The sequence below is a fragment of the Etheostoma cragini genome, chromosome 22 (genome assembly GCF_013103735.1).
Source record: "Etheostoma cragini isolate CJK2018 chromosome 22, CSU_Ecrag_1.0, whole genome shotgun sequence".
Lineage (NCBI taxonomy): Eukaryota > Metazoa > Chordata > Actinopteri > Perciformes > Percidae > Etheostoma > Etheostoma cragini.
Window position 1 is genome coordinate 6,849,337 of NC_048428.1, and position 22,925 is coordinate 6,872,261.

Sequence of the window (22,925 nt, forward strand, 5' to 3'; positions counted from 1 at the left end):
TATATATGTATATATATATATATATGTATATGTATATATATAGCCATTAAAGTATATAAAACCCAAAAACTTTACTAAGAGGCCAAGAGTTGCACAAAGCTGCAAAGCTGGGTTCAAAAATATATTGAAATAAAGTGTTAAAGTTTAACACTTTATTTCAATATATTTTTATATTTTTTTATATTTTATATTTTTAACTTAACAGCAGCTGAAAATTACACTTATATAGTATCTACACGGTTGTTGGTTGCTAGCATCTTGTTTCTAATTATTCCAATGCCTCTTTTGTATCTGCTTTTGTCAGTGAGGTACTTGATTTCACTTATTAAACAGTACGTTTTTACCAGTTCTAATCAGCAGCAAATGTTCCTCCCTGATGTTGTTTAGATTTACGGTTTCTATTTTGGCCAGATTCCCTGTCATGTTAATAACATTTCTATCAGTGGATGCTACTTGTTGTTCATTTGGCGACTAATCATAATTGGTTCCAAATTAAATCTATACCGAGTTTGCTGCAGAAACTTTGCGTAGCAGAGAAGATCAGCCACCCAGATCCACACACACGGATCTCGCCCATTAGTATTTACTATGTGATATGGCACGTCTGTTCTTTTTACCTAAGGGTTATAGTTTTATTTATTTAAATGTTAACGATGTTTAGCAGAGGTGGTCTCCACTAATATAAAACAGATTTTACAGAAAGTAAAAAAAACAAACCAAAAAAACAAAACTACAACAACAGAGCCTATAGGACCTTCCTGGACTGAGCATACAAGTGATAACTACTGGAGAGGTTCTTTTAAACGTTACTACTGCAAGTATGTGTGAATCAGAATCCGTTTTATGGCCAAATATGTGTACACGTACAAGGAATGTGACTGCAGTTTGCATTGCTCACAATAGTACCCAGTCCAGTAGACATGTAGAAATTGCATGACGGAAGAAGTTTTTAGACCAAAGTTGTTTTGTTTAAAAAAAATCGGTCCTAAAAAATACTTAACAAGCACCGGTGACAAAACGTTTCCTAATTGGTGTCTGAACCAATTATTGAAAAAAAAAAAAAAAAGAAAAAAAAAAAAGAGTGTATTAAAGACTGGCTTGTTAACTTCTACGGCTATATAGTGAAATGTACAGTATAGGATCCCTTTATAATGTAATAACAATACCTAATAACCATAACTTATGTTACCCGTCAATTGCTGTTAAACGATGAAAACAAGAAGGGTATTTTACAATAACATGAATGCACCATCAGTTTACGAGTTGCAAGTGAATGCACCATTAAGTCCCGTCAGTGTTATTTTATTTTTATTTATATTTAAATCAGTCCTAATGGAAACCAGACCACCTTGAGATACAGTGGGGCTCGAAGGTTTGGCCACCCCAGGTCAATCTTTTTATTAATGGGCATAAAAAGACAAGAAAAGATGGAAAAATCTCCTAAAGGCATCAATTGACCGATTAGACATTTGTATATGTCACAAAAAATTTGATTTTGTTTCCATCATTTACACTTTCAAAATAACAGAAAACCAAAAAAGGCGTCTGCAAAAGTTTGGGCCCCCTGCAGAGTTTATAGCTTGCACCGCCCCCTTTGGAAAGCTGAGACACGAATAAACTATTCATTTAAAGCTTTTATTCTTTAAAACAAAAGGCACGTCTACTTTAATATATACTGCATATTTAAACTTATCTGTACGCTCAGTGCCTCGCTGTGTTGCATTAACTCAAAAACTTTCTCTTTGGGTGCCTCACATTTTGGGTTAGTCCATGCATGATGGCGTGGCGTGCTGGCGCTGGATATGAACAAGTTCTTAAAGCCTCAGCCCTCCATAACAGCAATGAGCCTCATATTCTGAGCAATAAAGTCGACAATTCCTTCCGTGATATTATTTTTGCGTTTGGATGGTAGAGGCTTAACATCCAGCGGGGTCTGGGTGTGTCTGGGGAACGCTACCGTTGTTGCGGGAGGGTGCGCCTATAGTTATGAAACGATTATTAGACCATGAAATATGCCAACTCTGATATGTTCATATAGTCTACTCAAAACAGACAGGGCAACCTAACGCAGAAAAGTTAGCTTACCGTTTTTAGGTGATACGCCATCTTTGTAGTCCAGCTGCAATATGCAAACTGTTACTTGCTAACTTTGCATTCAACTTTTTTCCGTTATTTATTTTTCTAAAATGTTGCCACACTGGCAATGTCTTCGACATGGTAGAGGAAGACTGACTGTAAACTAAACACTCACAATTAAATATATTATATTAATATGAGCAAAGGTACGTTTGGAGAAGAAAGGGCACAGAATTTAATGAAAAGAACCTCTGTCCAACTGTTAAGTAACTCTGCAGGGTGCCTAAACTTTTGCAGAAGCCATTTTTTTGTTTTCTGTTATTTTTAAAGTGTAAATGATGGAAATAAAATCTAACTTTTTGTGACATATTATATGAATGTCTAATCTGTCACTTGATGCCTTTTGGAGAGTTTTCCATCTTTTCTTGGCTTCTATATGCACATTAATACAATTTTTTACCTGGGGTGCCCATAACTTTCGAGCCCCACTGTAGATGAAAACTAGTTTTTTATAATAAGTCACAAATATGATAATAAACCACATTAATGTAGGCCTTGATGATCCATCTGTTAGGTAAAGGTTTATGTTCCAGCTCTGTACTGTTGTCCTTTACAACTGTTTGCCTTAACTTCCCTAGCAGCTCTGCACACACAAACACAATCAAACTGTTTGCTTGAAACGACAACCAGACGCCACCCACAGGCACACTGACCATAAAGGAGGAGAAAACAAACAGACGCTTCAGGATGGGGGTTTTAAAGAAGTGGAAGGATTCAGTCAGTATACAATCCTGACTGGTTGTTTGTATTTTTGAGATTGTATGTATTATGTATATATACATACACACACAAACACAGTATATTTCTTTCTGATCAAACAATCATCATTACACAATCAAAAAAAGGTAGTGTCATCACTCAGGTCACAGTGTTAGTGAAGAGTTACAGCGTTGAGAATGAAAAACATTAACTAAAAACTAACGATTGAGATAAACTTCTGTTAGTAAAAAAACAGCAACATAGTGACGGAAATAAGACTAAGTTATGTAACCCATTTCTAAAAGCAGTGGTTCAACATCTGCAATCCTCTACTGAAATGCTCATATAGAGTATGATTTACTGTCCAATATTTATGATAAACTAAATTACGTTTTTTTCAGCATTATACAAGTTATATAAGCATTTATAGTGTAAACATAACTATTACTCTTATTTTTCTGTGTATTTTCTTTTTTGTTCCACTTGAGCTAATGTAACCTGGGAATGTCCCCAGTATGGGATGGATCTATAAAGTCTATCTTATCTTATAACTGTTCTATCAAGCTAGTCAAACACATACAGTACGTGCATGTTTCTCCTTCTGAATACTCAGCCTAATCATATGCCATCACCGCAAGACCTGGTACTCCTGTTCGCCATGCCACTGAGGCTCTGTACCAACTTTGGTGAAGATTGGTCCTTAGAGTCGTCGGGGGCAACTCGGGCCGGGGAAAGCTTGGACCCTGTTCTAGGTCCCGAGTGCCTACAGTGGTAAAGGCACTATTGAAACTTAAGGAATTATTATTATTATTTGTATTTAATGTGTATCAGTTATCTGATGATAGATGATATTAACAGGCAGCGTTGCGTGTTTTATGGCCAAGCTAAATACTGCTAAGAAAATTCCACATGAGCACATATGACGTTGAAATTAGTCTGTTTGACCTTTGTATGGTATTCGGGTCAAATTGAACCATTTCAAATTTTTACAATGAAAAATTGTACAAATACATTTTTTCTACCTGAAAATTGATGGCCTTACCTTATTTTCTGTGATAAACATGTATTCCTGACTCAATTCAGAAAATTATTCTGGAATCCCACTTCCATTTTTAATTGTGTTCTAGTAGAGACTGATTGCATTCCCTTATATGTTATCTCAATTGTTTGACATTGAGATAAAGACAATATCTGTTAACAAAATATGTAGTAAAAGTTTATTTCAGAATTGTTTTTAAAACCCCAAATAAGTCCCGGGTCAATTTAAGCCGAGGGATACGAGAGGGTCCCGAAGGTGAAGACAATGCAAGGGTTAAATCATATTGCACTACTTTGTATACAGCTCCCTTATGGACTAAGTTTAAAAAGGCAAGCATGCAGAAGCTTAATGTTGTTTATAATGACTGTATGAGGATGCTGCTCAACAAACCCAGGTGCTCTAGTGCAAGCGACCTGTGTTGTGTTGCAGGGGGCAGCACCTTCCTGGCATTATTGAGGAGTCTGATCTACAAATTCGTTTATTGCCTGAATGTCTCCCAGAACAGCATTGTTATGCTGCTGGTTAATCCTAGGTTTAGTGCCATACAATACCCAATCATCACAGGGAAAACACTGGTATAGAAATGCAGTATTGTTGTTTCTTTTGTTTTTATTTCTCTGTACACGTTAAGCTTTGTCTTGAGTGGTGTATGTCATGTCTGTGTCTTCTGAATGGACGTTCAGTCTGGCAATAAAGTTGATCAAAGATGAAGTTGATGTATTTTCTTATCTGTTGTGTAGCATTTGAGTTGCTGTAAAACAGGAAACTTCCCAGTATCCCAGGATCTATGAAGTGTATCTTATCTTATACTTGTTCCATCAGGCTTGTAAAACAAATAAGTGCATTTGTTTCCTCCTAAAGAGAAGAAGACAACCAACTGGCAGAGCAGGATGTGTCAGTCACCACAGAGAGCTGTTTAAAAGCTGGGGGCTGAGCCAACATGCTGAGAGACTTGTTGTAGAGAGTTCACTTACTGAGGCATGAATATTTTTAGTGGCAATACTGTGTCAATACACAGGCATCAAGTATCAATCTAGCATTATATACTGTATGTGTTGGTTGGTTTGTCTGCTTGACAATCGCATTTTGCAGCAATAAACTTAAAGTGGCATGAACAAACAGATAAATGTTTCTTTTTAGATGAAACAGAGCTCTCTCTCTCTCTCTCTCTCTCTCTCTCTCTCTCTCTCTAGCTAAAAATGGAATGATTATTACATGGTAGTAATACACCACTAAGGAGTTATTTTAATAAGTTCTTTTTACCCTGCCAGTAAATTACTGGTTCACAATTTCTGTATGTTTATTACTCACAACCTAAAATTAGGTCTACAAGCTTGGAAGTATCTCTGAGAGCAAAACCATATTTATAAGATATCTAATTGAAATTATAGATATAAAAGAAATCATTTATATAAGCCTTTGAACCAGAATATCCTGTCATTTGTAAAAATCTTACTTTACTTTGGGATTTACCCTTTCCCCCGAAAACAATGTATAGAGAAAGAGCTGGCTTGTACCTGAAACATCCAGTGTGGGTACTATACAGGCTACAAAAGAATTGAAAAGTGAAATGCAGTGGGCTGAAGGCCCATTGGATGGGGTCCTCATCAAGGGGTTTCTGCTGAAGGATTTCAGGAATGTGATGTATGCAGCTCGGAGAGGAGCATGGACTACTGATCACACCACATGCAATGGAACCCAGATGGGCCCCTGCCCGACCTCCTCCTTTTTATGGAAGTGCACTCTCTGACAGAGGAAACTGGGCCATGATAGAAAACCAGAGTCATTACGCTTTACAGACAGATTTAGAATACAGATGCTTCCAATTGGAAAAGAGGAATTTAAATCTTATCAAAATGTATCTTATTAATATGTACCCCAGGGTTTCCCCCAGAAAAGTTGTTTAGCTCGGTGGCGAGAGCCCAGCTGGGACCAGACAGAGCCTGGTGGCAGTATTAATATAGAGCCCATATTTCTGTAATAACAGAATCTTGGACGGATGTGTGAAATTAAGAATTAAAAAAAAGCTACAACACAGACTCCATCATCATTAAGTCAGTGCCAAGAGCTAACTGGAGATAGGAAAATCTGACTGTGACTAATTCTCCAACCGAGCCCCAATGTTACTGTAGTTACACTGGGGGAAACCCTGTATCTACCTCCAAGCCGTCTGTGGTACTTTAAATGGAAGGATAACAAAAGGACAAAGATACAAAGAGTGGACATGCATGTAATTTACACAAACCTTACTAGCATTTCTGCATGTCTTAAGTTATTTTTCTAAATCAAGTGTACTTTAGTATCAAAACATGCCATGGAGTTTTGCATTGGCAAATCTATTCTTGCAGGTATTTCCACTTCTAGATTATCTGAAGGCTCTGTTAAACTTGCTCTGTTTATACGGCATTAGGCGAAGGCACAAGTGGATGTGTTAACATATGAAGTAAGCAAGTATACTTCTTGCGTACAGTCCGTGGTGAACAAACAACCGAATTTAACCAGCGCCAGTACTTTGCTTCTAGCATGTGGAAGCGATGGGAGGGGGACAGCACTGCTTACACAGAGGTGGACCAGACACCACCTCAACTGTCATCTGACAGCCTTCAATTAGGGCTGCACGATTATGGCCAAATGATAATCACGATTAATTTGATCAAAATTTTGATTGCGATTATTCTCATGATTATTTGTTGATTTTAATCAGTCCACAAATGTTATAATCACATAGGCTATTTATAACTGCGAGAGGGAGTGTGATGGACGCACTCACAGAGAGACGGCTGATCATTATGAACGGGTCCAGCAGGGGTCGAATGGCAGGCAGGTACACAAGTCGTGTATGAAATGTCTGTATCGTTACTGCGCTGCATTTTTATTAACTATGATATTCTAGCCATGGGTCACATCTCTTGTCCAGGTCCAGCAGCTCCGTCTCTCACGTTGTTACTCTACCAACTGAAGTTAGTTGCATTCAATAACTTCTCCTGTGTTCTTCGTCGTAGCGGCCGCGATAGCAGAGTAACCCGCGGAAACACTGGTACAAATACAGGTTTGCCCCTCATGCCTAACAAAATACAGCTGTGTTAATAACAATTAAAACTGTAGACAAATGTCAGAAGTGTGGACCAGTGTGGCGGGGCGCGGAGAGTAAGACGAGAGAGCGTAGAAAGATCCAACACAGGCACGGCGTTACAGAAGAAATGGGTCATATAACGCAAAATTAAATCATATCCATATAAACAGCATTGCAGCGGATGCGAGGACATTAGCACCGGTGCGTCCTAGAGGAGCTAACAGCTAACAGACGTTACTAGCACCGACTAGCACTGGTCACTGCTGTTGTCTGAAACGCTCTGAAACGCTCTAAAATTTCTGAAGCATCCATTTTCCACATTGTATTGCAAATCCAATCATCCGACCATATGACATTGAAAGTTCCCCATGCACTTCGGATGCCATCAAGCAGGATCTCTGGTTGCAATCAGTCCTTTGCTGCAGAATGCTAGTGTGTTATAGGAAAACAAAAACTCAACCTGCAAGAAATCGAAACGACATAAGTAAATGTGCTGTATTTATATAGCGCTTTTCCAGCCTTAACGACTGCTCAAAGCACTTTTACATCTACAGGGAACATTCACCGTCCACACACATTCATACACTGTGGCCGAGGCTGCCGTACAAGGTGCCACCTGCTCATCAGATACACACTCACACATTCACACTCCGATACGCAGCACCGGGGGCAACTCGGGGTTCAGTGTCTTGCCCAAGGACACTTCGACAATGACTGCAGGGGCGGGGATTGAACCGTAAACCTTCCGATTGGCAGGCAAACGCTCTACCACTGAGCCACAGCCGCCCAAGTACTCGTTCATTCAACTTTCGACCTATTATCCATGTTGAACTTGCAAAAACCACAATCAATCTGAGATTTCTCAACGACAATCAGGAGAAAGAGACAAATTCGTCTGGCTCCTTGGAGTACCATTCATTTTGCACTCACCCACAGTCACCCCCAGTGGAACTTTGGTGGCATGGCAACCAAATTCGGTACAATGGGTCTTAATGGGAATTGCACCGAATAAGTCTCCGTCATGATGTTTGTGTGTTCTGTCTGAAAGCCGTTTTAACACGGTTAAGTGCGGCGCAGCACTGCTGCTTTATAAAATCTCCCCAAATACAATAACCTCACCATCTCTACTTTAAGCAGCCAAAGTGACAAGCAACGATTATAAATCTAACACCCCCAGACGTTGCCACCGTTGCCACCTCTGTTATTGGTTATGCCAGGCAAGCTATTACAAGGAAGTTCAGCAAAGAAATAGAGATGACGCATAACAGCTCCTTGTCTTAATGGAATGTCTGTTATTTAGCTAACTGCATAGGGGTGGTTGACGTGAACTCAAATCCAAAGTCGAAAACATTATATTTATAAAATGTATGTCAAATGACATATAATTATATTGCTTAAAATGTGGATAAATAAAAACTGAATGTATCCCTTTCTAATTCCTTATTTATTTTGTATTTTATTAACTTTTTTATGTGGCAGTCCCAAATATTGTCCACCGGTGTGACAACATTTTTAATGTTATTATTTAATTCAGAAATTGTGTGACGGATGAGACAAATATTCACAATCTTTACCAGTTTGTCCTAATTATAGTCCCACATCAAAAGTAACCAATACAAATTTACAATCATGTTATTATCCGACTATAAGATGTACAAATAGGGACTTTACCCAAAGGTCTAGAATATATTCATTATAATTAATATAAAACCTGATGAAACTTCATTCCATCCTTATATGTGCATAGTGATGATATCATTATTATCGTAGTCAACACCTTTTACATGAATTTGTGCATTAAAATGCCTTTTCCACTGAACTCAGTTTGTCACACCACAGGACATACCGTCACACCATTGGACAACCAAAAGTACCAGTATGCCCCACATTCACATTTATAGTTCTTGTTCAAATTAATTTAAAAAATCAAATAAATATATTTACAACTTTAAGTTCAAATGTTTGTTGTACAATAAAGTCAGAAGAAAAAAGAAGAACCAACATCTCCATTAAAAAGACTTTGGAGCCATGGTAACATTTAGCAACATAACATTACCATGTTAACAAAATTGACCTGGCTTATTACTTTTCTTGTTCAAATTTATTTTAACATTCTCTGAAATAAAAAGGTACTTGCTCATCTGCACACGTCAGGGTAACTGGCAGACGCCGCTCCTTGCGACCGTGTATTTGCACGCAGTCAGACACTGCAAATCGTCACCAATAAAAAGGAAACTCCTTGCTGAGCTCAATGATACCTCTCACGAGACTAGACGTTGTATAGTTAATTACCTGTGAAAGGGGACGTGGCCAAACCATAGGGGATGGAGCAAACCTTTACCAATGAAGAGGAAGTCTGTGGAAGTCAGTGACCCCGACGCGTGCATAGGCGCTAGGGCCCGTCCAATGCTTCTTGCAGCTTTAATTTAAAATTACAGTTCTCTGTATTCAAGGATCTTTATTCAGCCTCTCCCTATACTTCCTGGTCCTTTCCTCGCTTGTCATCTCAGCGTGGGTCTCAAACTAGCCTTAACAAAACAGAATAGGAAGGTTTGACTTGTGGTGTCTTTCAATTCTGAGAGTAAGAGAAAAAGGCAAAACTTAAAAAAAGAAAACGCAAACATCACTACTAGAATTAGCTACTGAAGGTTGGGAGGGAAGTTAGGAAGGGGGATACGAAGCAGGAGGAAGCTCAACTTCAGAGGAAAGAGGGGGGTAAGAAAGGAGTGAAGTTAGAAGTGGGGAGATTGACAGGGAGGGGGGTTGGGGGGTGAGATGAGGGAAGTTAGGAGGGAGGGTGGGGGAGGGAGGTTATGAGGGAGAGAGTGATGGTTTTGTACCTCTTGATAGAGCCTACATCCACCAGTGTGATGCTGATTTCATGTCACACTATGGGACAGTGCTGTCACACCAGTGGACGTTTTCAAGATCAAAGCCAGTTCATACTTATCCTGTTTTTCCATTCAGAACCATAGACAGTTACAGAAATGGACCAACAGTCTCCGTTGCTCTGGACGGAGACCAGTGAAGGATCTTAAAAAACACTTTTCCGGTGATAGCTGAGCGTTACTGTGCAGCCTCACACTGAGCTTGGATGGATGGATGTTACGCTCTTCTGGATAATTTTTTATATATATTGGTCAATATATCGGAACATTAGATTTTTAAGTAACCAAATATTTATATCGTATCGGCCTTAAAACTCCTTTATCGGTTGGGCTCTACTTATACTACTCTAGTTTCCTCCCTTGTGGCGCCCCCCCCTCTCTCCCTCTTTCCCTGACCCCCTGGGGCTGGAGAGGGGCAGCCCGCCGGGCCCACACGAGCCTGTCCAGCTGTCTTCCAGAGACCACTAGCCATCCAGGACCCGGGGCTGTGTGGGGGCAATGGAGGACAGACATCTGTGGGTCCCTGGCGTGTGCCTCGCCTCCGCCTGGCCTTTCTACTGATGGTACTCTGCTGGAGTACCAGTGGCATGAACCAAAAAAACTAAACCAACTTGAAATTATTTAAACATAAGAATGCTGTTCTAGTGTATTTATTATTTTGTAATCTTGTTAACAGACAGCAATGGGCGGTCATAAAAAGCCACGGTCGATCTGGACCGTTTTCAGCAGCCTTCAGGCTGAACAGGAAGTCACGGAAACACTCACATCCTGTTAGGTCAAATACAGATTTAATATAAATGTTATCGGACCAAAATATCAGCTTATACACAAGTCTCCAGTTGTTTTCATTAAGACAGAGTAGCTGTCAAAATGCTCTACACGTGATCTGGTGCTGATGTTAACAACACTGAAGATGATCCATAATCTAAACCGATTTTTCAGAAGTTTCCATTAAATGTCATAATGTTGAGTTAATTCTGAACCAATCAGCTGTTAGATCAGCTGAGAGCCAGGCAACACCACCTTTTGTTTTATGACTTAATTTCTACTCGTAGAAATAGCTGCTGTAGAAGGCTGGGGTCCATCATGTTTCTGTACTTTTGAGATACCTTCAGTGATTCGGACTCTTGATAAATAATTCTAACAGTTTCTTGCAATCTGGGTCTGGAGATCGGTGGAGAACAACTGCAGCGCCTGGCTCTAAAAACTGCAGCCTCCTCGATCTCGTGAGAGCATCATTGCCAAAGTGTCCGTGAGTTCAGAGCAAGACGGGATCAACTTGGACCCAAATCACACCCACAATGCACCACAGAGTGCCACAGGAGGTCGTTCTTGCCCGTGGCTTTCAAACTATATAACTCCCCCCTCTGAGTGTTCCAAAACTGGACTTGCAGCACATATCTCCTCATCACAACAATATCTTTATCCACTTACTACTTGCTCTTATCTTACTCTTATTTTACCTTGAAGTTGACTGTGAGCAACTGCAACTAAATATCCCTGAGGAGATCAATAAAAGTATTCTGATTCTAACCGGCATGCATCGAGTGGCGATCAACGGTGATCGGTTCCGCTGATATTTGTGAAACAGGATCATGTGTAATAGTGAAAATGTGTTATGGTTTTGATCAATTCTACCAGCAGCAATACCACAGGCCAAGCAATCCGCCCGGTCCAGGCACATTTTCAACAGGCACTGCACTAGTTCCACAGACAAGATGAGAGTTTGATTTGGATTCAATGGTGATTTACAGGTTTTTCATTGTGAAATAAAGCCAGACTTTGGAGCACCGCCTGTTCTACTTGGCTGCGACACAACTGGTTGTGTTAAAATTTGGAACCGATGATTGAAATTGAAACCAAATCGTTTCCAAAACGATTCCAAGAAAGAAACCAGTCCACTGGAATCGTGAAATTTAAAATGATTCCAAGTTGGAAGCGGTTCTTGAAGCCCAATCCTATTTCTAAGCCGATTTTCTACGCTGTATTCTGACAAAAAACACACATACACACAATCTCACACACACACACACACACAGGTCTATAATAACTGATATTTAGTTTATATTTAGAATAGAATAGAATACATCTTTAATGTCCATTAAGTTGGAATTTTGTTCTTTTGCTCACCAGCCTTACAAGACAGATAAACACACGGACAACATCTCAGACATAATAAATGGAGCATAAAACGATTAAATGGAAAAAGAAACCATCAGGATTAAAAAGAAAAAATATGCGTTATTTCAACGACCAAAATGAACACATTTTGGACTGTGGCTTCCTGCTGCAGTGCTGCATACTTTCCTAAATGATAATATTAATAATAGACAGCGCCTATAATCACTCTAATACGTGGCAATCTAATTAGAAAACAGTGCGACGTATTCACACACAGACACAGTGAGGGAATCAATCTATGTTGTACATCCATAAAGCAGCCACACAACCCCCAGCCACTGGCTCCTCCTCTACACAAACAATCAATTATTTATATATATATATATATATATATATATATATATATATATATATATATATATATATATATATATATATATATATATATATATATATATATATATATATATATATATATATATATATATATATATATACAAATAAAAAAATCTTATTAAAAAGACTTTACAATGGAAACACACGGTACATCCTGTCGTCACAATAAGTTATCGTATGGGCTTTAGGATAACTCCATGAATTTTAAAAGTGTCCCTGTGATCCAATCCATAAACAAAGAGGGACGGAAAGAAAGTTTGCTTCCCATCATTGAGGGGGGGGGGGAGTGATGTAGGTCGTATTTATGTCAAGAATAATCACTTTGTACCCGGTTTATAGTCCAAAAACGGAGGCTACACACGGTCCGGACAACTTCCGTCGAAGATTAGGAGCTGGACTTTCTTTTGTTGTACGCGAACGTTACATCCAACTACTCGGATATACCTTCATACTCATAGACAGTTAAGTTCATACTCCGCTGAAATATCAACTGTTAAAATTGGCTCACATTTCTGTCTTCTGTCTTTGTTGCTGTAAAGCTAAACATTTAGGAAATTAGGGTTAATGTCACTTAATGCAGCGCTCATTTTTCTTTTGTACTTAACACCGCGCAGAAAAGAGGCTCCCGGAGCTCAGGAAATTTCGGGAAAGTTTAGGCTTTTGGCTAATGGACGTTAAAATGCCACTAGCTAGCTAACTAGTGTCCTGCGTGTTACTTTCCTCTGAGAGAAAGAACGAGAACTAACGGACTGTGTTTACGATAGAGTAGGCTACGCACTTTATTGCTTAAAGTGGCTGAAAGATGTTTTCCACTCTGAGACAGAAAAGTAAAAGGTACTTACTTTGCTTCTAACTTCAGCAGATAATCCGTAGGATGGCCCCTTATTAAAATGTGTCATTTTCTTGATTTTTTTTTTTTTGCTTGTAAAACCCTAATATATTTCCTCAGCTACAATGTAGCACAGATCCTGCTGTGGGGAAAACTCCTGCTTGACTGCTTTGGCTCCCTTGAACACCCAGACAGGAGGGAAATATTCCGTGAGTTTTACTGGAGAAGAGTAGGCTACCAGAGACTGTTGGCTGCTATCTGCAGGACAGGCACAGATTGCAAAAAAAAGAAAAAAGTCTCTAAATGATTGACGTAGCCACAACAGCCAATCAGCGCAGCCTGTTTTTACAGGGCTACTCCCTCTCCTGTAGCTCTGTAAGAATGGGTCACACTACAGTTTTTTTAGCCTTAGTGGCGTAGTCTAATGTATTTTAGCGGGTGTACTGTCTATACTATATAAATATATGGACCAGAATGGACATATGGGTTCTGCGTGTTCTCCCCCAGGGGAAATTGTCAGCGTCAAAGACTTAATTTCCTGCATTCTGATTCACTGTAATGCACTAAGTTATGGTGGAAATACCTGCGTATCACATAGACTACACCAGCCTACTATTGCAGATATCTATATTAAGTTTAACTTCAGACATGTGAGCATTGTTCGTGACATGAATGGCTTCCATATACTGACTGCATGTTGACATAAATGGAATTGCTGGGGCCCGGTGACTACCAACTCTCACCATGAGTTTACACAGTGACTGCTTGCATTGTTCTTGACCATTCAACACACTTCGGTTAAAACTAAAATCAAGCGTTAACATTTGGAGGTTTCATAAATTTTTTGGAAATTAAGAAGGGTTGAATGATATAAATTATTAGCATCACTCGAAGTTATTCTATTACTGTCTGCTACTGTTTCTGTTAAAACCTAAGCCACTTTATTGGCATTTACTGACTTTCATTGGTGACGGTAAACATCCCCTCCATTCTAAGTTGAAGCTGATGCCTTCAGGGCCACGAAACAGAGTACTCTGGCAAACACCAGTATACAAGAGATACTTTTATCTACCTTTATCTACTACTTTTATACCTGGTGCAATTAACGTAATTATTAAGTTCCACCAATCTGAGCCTTTCTACATATAAAAGAATATTGTGTACTGTGTATGTTATGTACGTGTGTATGTTTGCAGTGATGTAATGTTGTAAATGTAATCTGAACTAATGTAACAGGATGTTATTTTAGACCAAAGAGGATTTCCCAGCCTCAGCTGGACAATAGAAACTTGCACTCTGTTCTATTCTATTCTAATCTAATTCTTCTAATCTATTGCTGTGTGCACAATATAATACTGATGGATATTCTTGACACTTCCAGATTTTGTTTACTACTGTCCCTTTCTTGCTATTTTTATCTCTATGTACTCCTATTTTTTATTATTTCTTATATATTTACTTTTTTATAAGCATTGATACAAAGGTTGCGATCTTCATCTCGTTGTACTCGTATAAGGACATTATAGATATTCCATTCTATCATTTGATAAGCTTAGGTGGAGATATAAATTCAACATTCATGTTGTGTAATTTTATTTACCCTATGCTCAATTCAAATCCTTTTCCTTAAAAACAGATTTTGACCATAATTCTGGAAGGGAAACACAATTCAGGTGTTTGTCTCAGGTCTCTATAGATAAAAGATTCACTTCCAATTTCAGAATTCAGACTCAGGCTACATTTACATTGCTACGTTTTGTTTTACAAATATGTATTTCACACTGCTCTGGTTTTTCCGAGCCCCTTGTCTATATCCGCTACGTTTCGTTTCCGGGATCGTTCAGGTCCTGCCGGAAATTTTGTCGGATGTCCTTCTTTTCTCAGTCCAATCTGTCCAATCTGAGTTTTCTGTTGCCTGACTAAAACAAACTTTGAACGTACACATGTTCCTTCCCATGGCTATTTTGCAGCGGCACCTCGGCTCCGTCTGAGGAAGGACATTTGGAAACACTTCTGACCCGTTTGGTTTGGAATCTGCGGGGTTGTGTTGCAGTCTCAACGTCCGCAAACAGAGACCTTTTGCAACACGGACACGGACGCCAACGTTTCTCATCTTGATTTGCCCCGGATGTCCCTCCCCTTCCTCTTTCTCCGTGTTGCCATTTTAACCTCCGGTGGATTTCTGAGGACTATGGTTACCTGCTCATCAGATCTCTGCAGGGTAAATCCAGACAGCTAGCTAGACTATCTGTCAAATCTGAGTTTTCTGTTGCACGATTAAAAATTATTTTGAACGTACACACGTTCCACCAAAACAAGTTCCTTCCTGAGGCTATTTTGCAGTGGCACCGTGACTCCGTCCGGCACTTAACGCCTCCTAAGACGAATGTGATTGGTTTAAAGAAATGCCGATAAACCAGAGCAGGTTTTCCTCCCATTCCAGAATGCTGAGTGAACTAGCAGACCCTCTGTGGAAGATTGTCTGTCATGGCGAGACAATATCATTTATCACGTCTCGTTCTCTGAGACTAAGCTACTAACGTTACCATGGCTACAACCAGCAACGGCCAGGGTGATACACACGTTGATCCTTTTTATGCCCTTACGAGAATGTTGATGCGACATGAGGTTTGGGCGTGTTAGTTCAAATGGAGATTAGTTCTTCTGAAGTTCTGCAGATAAAAACACACGTGGCTCAAAACTCTGCTTAAATACCAAAAGGTTGCAAGAAATGTAAATGCAGTCGATGTCCAGTTGGGAACAAAACATCACTCACTTCTGCAGAATTGGAGAGACAATGGACAGACTCTTTAGCAATGTAAGCCATTAAGATTGATAATTATGCAGCTATAAAATGTCACATTTGAATGTAAACCAATTATGACTAACACTGCGAGGCCTTCGCCCATTGGTATCATCTTGTTCTTCGTTTTTCATTTTTCATTAGTTTTTTTGGTCTTTACCTGATATGTGCCTAGTTTTGAAACTCAAGGTCAACTGTGTAAATTGGCAAATATGTTTGGCATATGGGTGTTTAAAGTAACAACATATTGGTTAGTAATGCCAATTGATATAATATCGTGTGTGCATATATAATATGGTGTTTTTTTCAGGTTTTGACATTTAAGTAAAAATGGGATGGGACTCAGAGTACAAAAATATTCTAATTAAGTAAAAGTACTATTACTTTGATGAACTTTTACTTAAGCGCAAGTAAGGTCACTGATATAAAAATCTACTCAAGTAAAAGTAGCTCATTTAAAATGTACTCCGAATAAAAGATAATGATTTACTTTTTAACAGCAGGGGGAAATTATTGTATTATTATTATCTATATTATTACATCTTAATCATAAAATGTATTCATTATTTAATTAAATCCCTTTTGTGATTTGTTAAGGACACAAAGCCAAAAAATGAAAAAAAGAAACAAAAAAAATGAAAAAAAATAAACTAAAGAATGTGACCAAAACCCAATCCAATTAGTTTTCTTACTCGGTAACAGTTGTGATTTAAAATGTAGTAAAGTACAATACTTCAACCAAAACTAAAGTAAAAGTAGAGTTGCAGACTTTTTTTAAATACTTTAAAAAGTAAAAAGACACACAAAAACGATTCAATTACAGTAACGTAAGTATGTTTCCACCTCTGGACTCATATTCCATCACACTCGTGAAACAGGAAACCCTATTGTCAAATTCACCATATTTGGGACTAGACGCAGTGACCTTTCAGACCTCTGTAGTAACGTTGTTTTTGGAAATAGCTCTAATGCAAACGCCTGCCATTGCTAAAGTGGACTGATGATCACAGATCTTTCCATTCATAGCAAAGAGCCTCTTTTCATAGCACAAGTACTGATATGCAAATAAAGAGTTATGTCATCTTCTTCCTGTGGCCAACGCCCCGCAGTGTGAGTGTCCAGAGTCATGAACCTGTTCTGGGCTGTGTCTGAAATCACTCCCCTTCTCTCTCATGCACTCCCGCCAACATAACAGACACGCAGTGATTTTTCTCTCCAGTGAGCTACTGTAATATTCATTCGTCAGCAGACAGTAGCAAACACTACTATGTAATACTTTTCACGTTTCATTGTCAGGCCTTTTGAGTGCGCTATTTAGGACATGCTTTCTAGATGTGCAAAAATCAGTCGCTTAGTTGTCAACTATGACATTTTTTTGATAACCGATGAATCTGTTTGAGTAAAGATTCACTGGTTCTAGCTTCTTAAAGTTCCTAATGTAATATAAAAGACTTCCTTCAGCACCAGTGACTAGATTTCATCGGGGGGGGATATTCCAGCCTACTCATTAGCTGTTAGTTTTCCATCTTGAATTTCTCGTTCCAGCCTGTTGTTTTCTTTCCATACCTCTCTAAAAATGACATAGCAATGGAGTCTAATCGCCAAAAACGCTGTACATTTCAACCTTGTCTATAATGTGATGATTCAACACATTCTCACTACCTTCTTGTAAAATACGAACGAGTGGTCAGGTGTCTTTGTCGTTGTTATTGACTCTAAAAGTCTCTTCTAGCGCCTTATCTAAATGAGCTTGGTCGGGACCATTGGTGTCCCTTTTGAAGCTGTTGTGTTAAGGAAAGAACAAGCTGGGTTTACGTTTCCATGACACGCGGGAACAGGACGGTTGGCTTTAGGAAATGGTCGTGGGTGGGCTTATGTTTCCATGACACGCTGGGATAACGGGAGGGTTGGGTTCAGGTAAAGGTCGTAGGTGGGCTTACGCTAAGAAGAAAGCGACTTTAGGAAAGGTGCCACGCAGGAGATGAACCACGGTCTCGTGGGTGAAAGTCTTGTGTTTGATTGTGCAGTTTGTAGTTCATTATGTAATGCTTTTATAGTTGCACACCTAACACCAAAAGATATTCTATGTACAGTACGTACATGTGTGACACTGTCCTCTTGATTGTCCTTTGAATTGTTCCACAAGTTCAACGAGAGTTGTCAGTTTCCCAATGTTGCCTCAATCAGTAACGTTTGAAAAAAAAATGTATAATGTATTCCCATTACAATTTTATTATGAAACCAACATGAACATCATTTCATAAATAACATTTGCAGGGGCATTTCAGACACTGGGAAAGAGATTCTTCCTCAGTCATTCTCACAGGGGCCAATTATTTGTTGGCATCACTTTCCATGTATCCAGTCCATTTTCTCCAGTTCTTGTCACGGATATGTCCTTTGAGTTTTAGTTGGTACGTCATCTTTTCCATTGAATAAATATACCAGATGAGCTCCTTATTTGGAAGTTCAGTTCTGTAACAATTCTTAGTTATGGCCTTTTCATTTTAAAGTATCTGACCATTTTCTCAATTTTTCCAAATACAACATAATGCAGCATAACTATATATATATATATATATATATATATATATATATATATATATATATATATATATATATATATCTCATATCCCCAAGGGCGTGACTTTGGGGACACTGGGAGGGGTTTCCTGTATTCTGCTGAATTTGTATGCCACATTTTGTCTCATCTGCATGCAAATGTATTTAGTTAAATATTATTATTATTGTTTTAATGTTATAATAATAATAATAATAATAATAATAATTCATTCATCTCCTGTAGTGTTCCAAACCTTCCACATATTCAAAACATCACACGTGTTTTGAGATGTTTTTTATTGTTTGTTTTTTTAGAAATCATGTAGGCCTATATCTCAACAACAAATACTGGCTCGCGTTTCTTTGAGATATAGAAGAGCATTCTTCATTGGAAAATGGGAGAAACTCTCTTTATGTCATATTTTTTATGTACAGTATGTTTATGTTAAATTTTAATATTTAGGCAGTGTTGATTATTGAGGGAGTTAGAGTTGTCCCCTCACAATGGTTGTATTCAGGCTCCTCAAGCCAACAAACTCCATTTCTATCTGGACTACAACACCCTAAACTCCCTTCTGTCTTGGCTACAACACCCTAAACTGCCTTCTTTCTGGAAGACACCCTAAACTCCCTCTTTTTGGATTACAACACCCTAAAGACCTTTCTTTCTGGACAACAACGCCTTAAACTCCCTTCGTTTTGGACTACTACACTCTAAACCCCTTTCTGTCTGGACTACAACACCCTAAAATCCCTTTTGTCTGAACTAAAACGCCCTAAACTACTTGTCAAAGTGTGCCTAGTTTTCTTTTGTAGATTACGCCCACTGTATGCCTATCACACTCTCCCACTTAACCAGTGCCCCAAATCCAGTTCTGTGTTGTGATTCAATACCGGCTAAAGGTAGGAGCAGTGGCCGGGTGGGAGTGGTCAGTGTGAACCCTCCTCTCTCATAATGTGGAGCAGCTGTGTGTTTCTTCGCCGTTGATACTGAGATAGATCGTTGTATAAATAGCTCCAGATGTCCAAAACCTTTGCTCCCTCTCTTCCCTCCTCCTGCTCGGTTTAGTTCAACAAATCATCTGAGAACTCTTCCTGTCCTGCGCTCCATCCAGGAACAGGAAATACAGCACAAAGAAGAAGAAACAGAGCCGTGACAACGCTACGGACACCAAAAACACCAACATTTACAACATTACATCTTTAATGGAAAAAGAAGTTATTATTTGGCATTCCTTAGTGAATTTGGAGAAAGAAAACAATTGTATATTGGTTAATTAAACTTAAGTTAATAATTGTTTTACTGTTAAAAACCAAATTATATTGTTACTATTAATAATACTCATAAGTTACGCTCTAATTTGTTATTGTGACATTTTGTTTCTCAAAAACATTTCACATATCATATTATTAGTTAATGATTAATAAATTGTTTATAAACCACCAATAAACAATATTTGGATGTTATATGAAATTACATCTGATGAATATAAAGCCTTGTGAATAACTTAAGACTTTGTAAAGCATCTGAAAACATTATTTAGATAGATATCAGTGCTCAAATACTCAAATAATCATCTCTTTTATAGATTGCCAAAAAAGATAAAATGGGGCCCAAATATTTTTTATAATTTACATATTTACAGAAACATTAGTACTACATAAAAGCGTCCAAATAATGTTCATAGATGGTTTGCAAAACAAATATTAACCACTGAAAACACATTCATATGACACTAAGCTAATGATCTAATAACATTAATTCTAACCTAACCAATCATTAGCCAGCCCTCTGTCACTGGGTGAGTGAGCGGCAAAGCCTTTGGATTAAAGTACTGCGGCATACAAATGTAGCTATTTACCATTTTTCTCCCAAGAAAAACATCAATGTGCCATCTTGACTTTTGTTTTGCTCCACACAGAATTCTAGTTCTAATTCAATTAAAACTGGACAGTGTGGATGGAGATGATACAACACTGTCAACATTCAGGGAGGATAAGCGCTTTGGAACAAGCTCATTGTGTAGAGTAGTCTATCTCGATGACGTTTTATTTACGGGATAGTTCAGCTGCAGCTTCAGATTCTACCTGACGCCCCTCATCTTCCGTGTAGGCCTTTCTGAACTCCGGTGGATTCAGGAAACATCCGCCAGGCATTGAAATATTTCTTTTTTTCTGTAAAATTCTCATCACACACACTCGACAGCCATTTTAATTCCAGAGCTTGCCTCCCTGTGTGCACACACATACCACCAAAACAAGTTCCTTCCCAAGGCCATTGTGCAGCGGCACCGTGGCTCTGTCCGCCCAAGACGATTGTGATTGGTTTAAAGAAACGCCAATAAAACAGAGCACGCTTTTCTCCCATCCCGGAATGCTGTGTGGACTAGGCAGACCCTCCTCCGCAGCGCTTTGGAGGCAGGTCTGGCAATGTGAGACTATGTAAAGGGAGGTGGTTTTAACATGCCTTGTGTTGTAGTTATTAACTGTTAAATACCAACAGCCTGAGTGATGCTGCTTGTTTTTCGCGAGTGACCTTCTATCTGTCCATTCTCTGCATGACTCTTTGGCGGCGGCTCTGTGAGGAGCCTAGCGCCGCCCATGATTGTGATTGTTTTAAGGAAACGCCATCAAACCAAAACACGTTATCTTCCCATCCCTGAAGGCTGTGTGGACAAGCTAGACCCTCCTTCAACGCGCTTTGGAGGAGCGTCACTTACAAGCTAATTTAAAGTTTCAGCTGGGGAAGGTGAAGTTTCCAAAACGTGAAGAAATCCATATTTCCCTCTTAAGACATATTGTAATGCATGCATGCATCCTTCTAAGTAACTGTAAATGCCAAGACATTACAGGATCAATAATAAAAAGCAGGATTACATGTTAAAGATTTGTAAGATGGGCGTTTTTAGTTTTAATAAGAGGTAATGTTTATCTTTGTAACATCAAATGTATGAAATATTAAAGCTACACAATGATTGAATTAAACAACCCCTAAACAAAACTCAATTATAAAAAATAGAGCATTTATTCATGAGCATTTTAACAAAAATTACAATATGTGTATACGTGTAACAGATGTCTTCACACTATTCTTCCAAGGAAAATGGATTTGGGGTACTTGTCTCTCAGAGAGGACCATTGCACAAAGAAATAGTCCGATATTGGGTACAGGATCTTTCCCGTGAGTGACAGCGTCTGCACCCGGCAAACGCTCTCAACATAAACTAGCAGGACTTTCTTCATTCCCAGAATTCCAAGCAGGAGTCCTGCCGCACACAGTGGAACGCAGGTCCCTGGGCCGTTGCACAACACCTGAAACAACACAAAGAGACGGAGAAAGAGACACACAGAGACAGAGACCCACACAGAGACAGAGACACACTATCAGAACCAAGGACTCACCCAGACCATGTATCATTCACAATAGTGACTGGCTTGCGCTACATGATCACATACATAGTTTGTAAATTCAGTCAATAACGTAGCAGCATCAGAGCCTCTCTTCAGAGCTAGCTAGCTAGCTTACCCTGTAGCTTTCATACCTTGTTAGATGAGTGGAAGCTACTTTGTGAGCATCTTATAATATGATTGATGGATTCAATGATTTCTTTCTTTCTGTGCCATGCACACAAAGTGCCCAACCCTTTTGGGATTACAAGACACCAAACATTCCATTCAAAACAATAGGTAGTTGTACAGCTCGGTCTAAAAGTATTTCATCTATACGTTTGTTGAGCCCTCCGAACCGAACAATTCCAGTCTGGTTTTACACACCGTTTTTTCTGGATTATACGATTCTGGTAATCGTTGGGAGCCGGTCTATTCTTTTGGACAAACTCGACCCCGTGTCACGCTGCTGTGGCCAGACATGTAACCAGGTATCAGACTTGTTAGGGAGTTTTGAGCTTTGGTTTGAGGAACAGGAAACAGAAAACATCACTGCCTCTATTGCTGCCACAAGAACATTTAAATGCAAGAACTGAACTGCCTGGGAGTTTGTGGAACGGCTGAATGTTTCCTGCAACCAATAAGCCCTCGCTATGTCCCGCTCCTCTCCTTTTTTTTTTTCTCTCCTGTGAAATAAAGCTGCCTTCAAGGACTGTCTGAAATGTTGAAAATCTATAAACAAACAGACGGAAAACAGAGATTGTGAAACATAAAAGTCTACTTGTGCTTTGTTTGGGTGTTTAAACAGACAACAGGACGTCACACATTGACACTCTCCACCACCGACCAATTCTGGGGAAAATTGCCGGATTTCCTTTTTTGGGGTCTGCATGCCCCGTAATTAACAGGTGAAAGAGAGCATATGTGAGAGTCAGTGGCTGCAGCTCAGTGAGACTCAAAGACAGATCCGGGGCGGGGGGGGGGGGGGGGGG

General features: G+C 39.1%; 2 protein-coding genes across 3 annotated transcripts in view; both read right to left on the reverse strand.

Moving 5' to 3' along the window:
• Positions 1-13,455, reverse strand: part of cnn3a (calponin 3, acidic a) — a 26,925-nt gene extending 13,470 nt beyond the window's left edge. The window contains exon 1 of the mRNA XM_034861924.1: positions 13,195-13,455. Coding sequence (XP_034717815.1) covers positions 13,195-13,251 — 57 coding nt within the window. The 5' untranslated portion in view covers positions 13,252-13,455. The remainder of the gene's footprint in view (positions 1-13,194) is intronic.
• Positions 13,456-21,550: 8,095 nt separating this feature from the next.
• Positions 21,551-22,925, reverse strand: part of alg14 (ALG14 UDP-N-acetylglucosaminyltransferase subunit) — a 9,733-nt gene continuing 8,358 nt past the window's right edge. For both annotated transcript variants that reach the window (XM_034861928.1, XM_034861927.1), the window contains one exon: positions 21,551-21,858. In XM_034861928.1, coding sequence (XP_034717819.1) covers positions 21,628-21,858 — 231 coding nt within the window. In that variant the 3' untranslated portion in view covers positions 21,551-21,627. The remainder of the gene's footprint in view (positions 21,859-22,925) is intronic.